Source organism: Triticum urartu, chromosome 2A (genome assembly GCF_056163025.1).
Source record: "Triticum urartu cultivar PI428250 chromosome 2A, HENAU_Tu73, whole genome shotgun sequence".
NCBI lineage: Eukaryota > Viridiplantae > Streptophyta > Magnoliopsida > Poales > Poaceae > Triticum > Triticum urartu.
In genome coordinates, this window is record NC_141874.1 from 395,875,911 (window position 1) to 395,883,243 (window position 7,333).

Sequence of the window (7,333 nt, forward strand, 5' to 3'; positions counted from 1 at the left end):
ATCATAGTCGGATTCTACATATTTTTCTAATCAATTTTCATATATGACATGTTAAACTTGGAGTTAGGTTTAAAAGATATGGATATTTTTAAAATGCCTTTGAATATGTCCCTAAACCTTATTTTAAAATGTTTAGGAGGTAAAAAAAACATCATACTCATATTGCACACATTTTTCTAATCCATTTTCGTATATAATATGTTAAAATTAAAATTAGGGTTTAAAAGATATGGATATTTTTGAAAAACATTTGAATCTGTCCAAAAATATGTTATTTTCTAGATGGACTGTGGGTTAATTAATCAAAATATCATGAGGTTTTTCTGCCAAAATCAATATCTCACCGAAAATAGGACCGCCGACATTTTTTCTAGTCTCATTTAAAACAGGATTGCGGGTCGATTTTAGAAAATAGGAGGCGGTTTTCTGCAAAAAATGTGAGGGACGGGCAAAAGCCCTCTCCTTATTTTTTTTCCTTTCGAAAAGGAGGTTAAGTCCCCGGCCTGGCCTCTGCATCAATCGATGCATACAGTCATTTTATTTATTATTCAACATAGGTCTAACAATCAAGCCACCACTCACACCTACAAAACTCGATAATGTGGAGTGCTCTCACTCCCCATATCTAAAACGGTGTAATCGTCGATTTATCCACATAACGTATCGGAACCCACAGCCGGTGCAGCAGACCTAAAGCATACATCACATGCACATGTTTTAGACCCACAATCATCATCGAACCGCTAGCCCATCTTCAGAAGAGAGATTTGCATTAGCCTTGCCAGTCCTCCATCCGTCGACGCCACCACAGCGCCCTACGGCGACCGCCATGCGCTCGTCCGTCCAAACACGGAGATTATGGAAGACTTGTCGTGCGTAGTACCTGCGGACCAGGCATAACACAGCGTAGCACCTGTCGCCCAGGTATGACTTGACATCTCCACGAAAAGCTTCGTGCAAGACGAAGCCGCTCCACCTCCTGCCTCTGTCTTCCAGCTCTGCTCCACAAACGATGCTCCCAAGAGAGAAAACGACACCGCAGTACCGTCGTCGTCTGATCTGGAAGACCAGATCCTAGGGTTTCCCCCGGAGCGGCACGAGTGGGTCGATAGTAGTTACACGACGATGCCTTCATCAAGATAACGACGCAGAACGCCACCATCACCTCCCATCGGCTCAGTTTTCACCGACAACTATGTCTTACCGACTTGCGGCCGGAACTAGATGGCGGATCTCGAGATCTGACCATACAGCCTTAGGCCAACCACCTTCGACGGAGGAGATGGCCACCACCGCTAGCGGCACCGGCCGGATCATATCTGATCGGAGGCGCCGCCAACCAGTCAACCATGGCCACATCCCCTCCTGATCCGCCCTCCCCAGGAAGCCGCCGGAGCAGCGCTGAACCGCCGGGAAAGACGAAGACCGAATGGCGATCTCAGGCCGCTGGTCCCTCCAGACCGCGGGGCTGCAGCCTAGATCCCCGCCGTCCCCATCACCGGCGGCGCCCGGGCTTAGCCGGCGCATGTCTCTGGGGATGACGAGGTGGAGGAGAGGGGGGAGGGGGCGGCGGCCGTGCGCTTGGGTTGGCCCCCTGATCGCCCTGGAGGGAGTGATAGGAGGGAGCCCGGGGAGCGATATGGGTGGGATAGATAGATGTACTAATCGAGGAGTGGAGTTTATGTGCTCGAGCACAAATGCGCTCGTAATCTGGGCAGTTCCTATTAGCATGGGGACACGAGCCATTCATTGCGTGGGCCATTTAAAGGGGCGGACGAAATAGTAGGAAAAGCGAAATACGTGCGCCGTGAACCCTGGACTATGGGCCGACGGAGCTACAACGCCGTGGACGGCTCCAAGCAGAGTCGTGACCCATGAAAACATGTTGTTCCCGATCCATGGCCCAGGAGACTTGCTTTCCAGTTACGGACAGGGACTTGCTACAGGGATGGTGAGCTCAGTTAGGGTCGTCTCCTGAGAGATGCTAGATACACGGACTTGCTACAGGGCGTTTACGGAGTGGTTAAAGGTGATTGGTTGAAATTAGATTAAGTGAGGCGGGCCCCCTAGTGAAAATCAGGGGGGCCAATTAGAGAAGAGCAGGAAGCAGGGTCCGTGAAAGTCCGTTGCGGGAGCCGTGTGTGTAGTATTATCAGTCGTCTCCTACCTCCGCCGCTGGATTAGTCACTTGCCGGTGGAGCTATGCGGCGATTCTCGTGGGCGACAGGGCGAACGGAACCACTGGACGCCAATTAAGAGGTGCACAGTGTGTCCCCTTTGTATTTTCTGGTGCGTGATTTTGGATGGTACTCGCTAAGTTGAGACCTTTTGTGGCCAATTTGGGTGTGTATGACAGCCGTGCTGGAAGAGGTAAATAACAGCAATATTCTGATGCAGCCGCTGCACTACCCAGTGGCGCAGCCGGCTGAGGAGCTGCTGGCGCCTATGGTGGAAGTAGGTGCGGACGGCCAGATCTGTGCGGCGGATGCATGTCAAAAAGGGTCGCCGACAGTGTCGGAGCAGTCAATTGGATAGATCGACCCTAGAGCTCCTGGCCGGAAAAGAAGGCATGTTAATTCTGCAGATCCACAAAATTAAATTGTTATGTTTGTACTTCCTGAACTTCTAGAAAAAGTTACAGGCGTGTGTCCATGTAAATATGGATGCAGAGCTGATTGAACTGTTAATGAAGTTTGGTGAAATTCAGAACTAGTATAAGTTAAGTAGGGATGCCTGTAAGCAGACATTGTAATGGACATTGCATGATTTGTGGTTTGAAGGAATGAATGAACATGTAGCTGATGAGTTGATGCTAAAGGACATTGTAGCATGTGAAAAGTAGAATATTGTAGGAATCAGAAGGATCTGTGTCGTTCCGGAGTTGATTGTGCAACTGAACCAAAAGTAGCATAGATGGAACAAAATTGTTACTGTTCGAGAACGGTGAGACTGCAAAAACTGATGTGTCGGCTGCTTGGAAATTTTTGCGAGCGCTTTGTGTGAAACTATACATGAAACTCATATCTGTTTGTGGGTGGCTGCAGGGTGAGGATAGGTGCTACTGCCCCAGGAAGGCTGCCATGTCCTAACCGGACTACTGTTCTCGAGAAGGCTATCCATGGTTTCGCCGACAATCCTGGGGACAATGTCATTGTGCCAGCTTTGGGTACAACCTTTGATTCTGTGCGTGAAGCATACAACTTCTACAACTTGTGTTCGTGGAGAAAGGATTTGGCATTAGATACGGTGAAAGCAGGCTAAATGTGGAGAGGACAACATGCATGCAGGCAATTGTTTGTGGCTGTGCGGTATGGGAATAAGGATTTGGCACTTGTTAGTAATTCAAATAATCTCGTGCGGGAGTTGTAGCTAAAATGTTCTCTCCTTTTTCCTGTTTTTTTAGGGAAAGGCGGGGTTGAGAACAGTAGGTCGTGTCATTGCGATTGCCTTGCTCTCATTAGGTTGTTGCGGTCCAAAGACAATGGTTGGTACATAGCAGAACGCCGTGAGAGGAGCACAACCACAGAAGTTGATCTATGGCACAGGAGATTCACTTTCAGGTTGTGCAAATGGAGACAATTCATTCTGTTAGGTCGATACTTCGAGGAGCTACTACTTATTTTAGTCAAAAAGGGTTGAATTGCTGAGACGACATGTGTGGAGAGGGGCGACTATTGACGATGATGGAGTTCCCGGTGCGACCCATGAGCAGCTAACATCAATATCGTTTTGAGAAGCAGGGTGTTTTAATTCACGATTTGTTGATTGCTTGCTTTTTTTCTTGCAATGGAGGGTTGCAGATTCCCCTTTCTGGAGGAATTGGATGAGAGCGCAACCCTGATGGAACAGGCAGCGTTCGCGGTGGTTCGTTTGGCCATGAGTGCGGACAAGAAGGTCCGTGAGGAAGACAGAGTAAAAGGTGTGAGGCGAGAGGCGTTGCCGCCGGAGTCCGAGATGTTCAACGGGAAGATGAACCTACATGCATCTGGTTGGGTTAAGAGGTGTGTTTCCCTAAATCTATCAAACAAGTATGCATTGCTGAATTTTTGTTGTTGAGGGATTAGCAGTGATGTTGTCATATGTGTATTGACATCCCCTTGATGTTAAGAACATTCAGACAAGTAGTTGAAGTTGTTCTTAAGTAGTGTACGGTTATGAATGGATGATGGTCTAACCAGCTTGGAGCATGTTGTTACTAATTCGAAGGTTGTTGTACAATTGGTTATTAGTTATGACTTATAGTTCATGTATGAGTCTTGTTGGATGCTTGTTTCTGAATTTAGTTGCGGAATGGAATCGAGATCACGATGTTGAATGTATGATTATGGATGTTCAATTCAGTTGGTAATGCTAGTTGTTTTTCATTCATTGGCACTGTTTAGGATTTGAAAGTGCTGTCTTTTCTGAATGCTGAACATGCTTCTGAAAATGGAAGAGTTATAGGTATTAGATGGTAATTTTGCATGTATTCAGGAGCATGTAGTTTGTGATTCGAATGTACGTAATATCTGTTACACAATACTGAAACCTGCTGCGGTGGATGACCTTTGATATGGGAGTTAAGCAGCTTGGAATCAAAATTAACATGATGATGGGGTCTGGTAGCATAGATAAAAAATAGCATGATATTGACGCCAGCTTGGATATGGTGGCAGCAGCACGATCTGGTTGCTGGGATGAAAAGTGACAAGAGGGAGCTTGAAGAGGAAGGCGTTGTTCGGTGAGAAGACGGATGGCAGTAAATGGGTCAGCGAATGCAACGGGCATTAGAACGCCTGGGGCACGGCCCAGACCGTTGGCAGCCATCTGAGCCGGCGCTAGCATGACGGCCAACGTCACATTAATGTGTTTGGTTGGTGCGCCATCGCCGGGAATAAAGATGCATATACTGCTTTTAATACGCAGAGAAATACCTTGTGGAGTGCGAATCTAAGAGGGAGCGGGCGATCAGGATAACGAGCACATATCAGCTCGGGCTCAGATAGGCACTTTCGTACTAATCGTTCCATATACTACCTTTATTTTTCAAGCAAGGAAAAAACTATGAGTTGATGATGATGATATGTACATAGTTTGGGCGGGTTGTATTAGAATTGTAGGCGGGCTAGTCTCGACAATTCAACATCACATGTTCACGACCCTATCGGGGCGTATTTTCCTTGGCCTTTTTAGTGGTACAACTGGAACTTTTACGGGTTTTGTATTTGTTTCACATGTTGGTTTAGGTGGGTCATGTACATCTCCGAGCAGAGGCTAGAAGTCAAATCCTTTTGTGCTGTATTAGAATTCTACAGTACTATATACTACTTTTAGGTAAATCAATTTAAAATACAGTTTTGTTAGAGCACATTTAGATGTGTCATAATATTGCACATCTAAGTTCTATGTCATCGATCTTACTTCGAGATGCGTATGGATATTTCTTTAAAATATCGGTTTGACAAAGATTTAGATCCTTTTAGAGGTACATTTGACCATATACCATGTTAACGAATGATGATAGGGCAGTTTCTGTCTTGGCGAAAATACCATAAAGCTGCTAATCAAAGGCAAAGTCTTGAGTGTGGTGAACTAAAATCAAACTACGTAGGAGTAGAAAGAATCATTATCTGGAGCGTGAAGTAAAAAAAAAGAAACAAAAAATGCTCCATTGCCGGGATTTGAACCTGGGTCGCCTGGGTGAAAGCCAAGTATCCCAACCGGGCTGGACGACAATGGATTAGTGACGTTTTTGTGGGACAGAGTTTTACAATCTTTGGAGTAGCAGTCAATACTATTGTAAAACTGGCCTGGCAAGCGCAGCTCAAAATTTTGTCTGGGAAATACAGTACCATTTCCATTTCAAAATAGAGGAAGTCCCAGGTAATGGCTCACAGTCATTTATTGCGACGTAGAGAGATTTATTGCTGCAGACTGCAGTAAAAAACTGGAGCAGTGGCAACAGGTGCAGGCTTGTCTGCATCATCTGTTCATCCAACACATCCTGTTGAATTGGTACTCTATGAAAGATTGAGACACCACTAAACCCTTGAGGTTGGTGAAATGGCGAGGAAGAAATGAATGCCCGATATGTTGATATTCCATCTCTGCATCCCGTTTGCCATTACTACTCCTGACATGACACAGTCGTTGTTTCGCCTGAAATCAGCGACCACAGATTATTACTGGTGTTTTTACAGTCCCTTTTCAGCTTCCAATTAAGCACTTCACAAAGGACGTGTAAGAATTTTCCCATTAAAACCAAAAACCCTTTTCCCCCTTAATTAAGCCATGCTATTTCCCTAGAAGGCAAATTAAGGTCTGAAACTGCTGCACGCGATACTCGCCGGCTAATATTGTAGCGTGTCCCAGCTTTTAGTGGAAGCAAAAAAAGAAGGCTTTTCTCTACTCACATTTGCGTCTTCTTTTTACCTTTTTATTTGAAAAAGAATGTGCTTTTTTGTTCGCCTTTGTTGCATAATAATAATGATAATGTCTGCCGTTTGTGCAATGTGGTAATTGAAAACCTTTAGTTCTCCCCCCTTTTGACCCCTTTTGGCTTTTGTTGCATGCACGGGCCTTTCATTTTCACCTTTTTTCCCTCATGTAATATATATTTGCTTGCTGCTTTCCCATTCGTGTTTATTGATGCATGTCTCTGTCTCTGTCTCTGTTGGGCGCACGTATCATTGACCTTTTTGTGCTTTTACGTGCATGCATGCAGATGCAGATGCAGGAGCAGGAGCACGATTCCCGGTGACAAATGCTGCTCTATTTAGTGAGCTCCTTTGGTTAAGACATCCATCAAGATTCACTTGTAGTTGTAGGCTATATTTGCGGTTGGTGCAGACCGGAGAGGATTATCTTCTCTGGTGACTAAAGCTACCACTTCAAAGTTGAAAGCGGTGAAAAGCTGGTACTGCAAAAGACCTGCCCTTTGCGCTTGCCTATAAATAACGGAGTACTACGAGCTGGAACAGGAATTGGTTGGATGATTACCCCAACTTGTTTTGTACAGCTAGCAGCATCCGTGTGGACTTTGGGTACAAGATATTGGATTCTCCTGTCTTTTGACCTTTGCAATAAACAAGAAGAAAACGGTGCAGTAACCTAGGGCTAGGCTAGGGCTAGGGAGAAGACCTCATCGAGACACTTAAAATTTGCACACTTGGACTTGGATGCATTTAGATAAGTTAAGGCCTCTTTTGGTTCATAGGATGTGATTATCATAGGAATAGGAATTTTGTAGGAAATGAGATGACATGTATCTCATATCCTATGAGTAGGAATAGGAAACGAGATGTCATTTGGCTGACACCAAAGGAATTTTTCCATTGAATCTAGACTCATTTTT

The 7,333-nt window shown here is 45.3% G+C and overlaps 1 protein-coding gene across 1 annotated transcript; it reads left to right on the forward strand.

Moving 5' to 3' along the window:
• Window positions 1-1,901: 1,901 nt before the first annotated feature.
• On the forward strand, window positions 1,902-4,319 carry LOC125537451 (uncharacterized). The gene is made up of 5 exons (XM_087543976.1): window positions 1,902-2,259; window positions 2,357-2,567; window positions 3,045-3,308; window positions 3,404-3,560; window positions 3,801-4,319. Exons 3-5 carry the CDS (start codon window positions 3,278-3,280, stop codon window positions 4,054-4,056), a joined length of 444 nt encoding a protein of 147 aa, XP_087400102.1. The 5' UTR covers window positions 1,902-2,259; window positions 2,357-2,567; window positions 3,045-3,277; the 3' UTR covers window positions 4,057-4,319.
• Window positions 4,320-7,333: the final 3,014 nt, after the last annotated feature.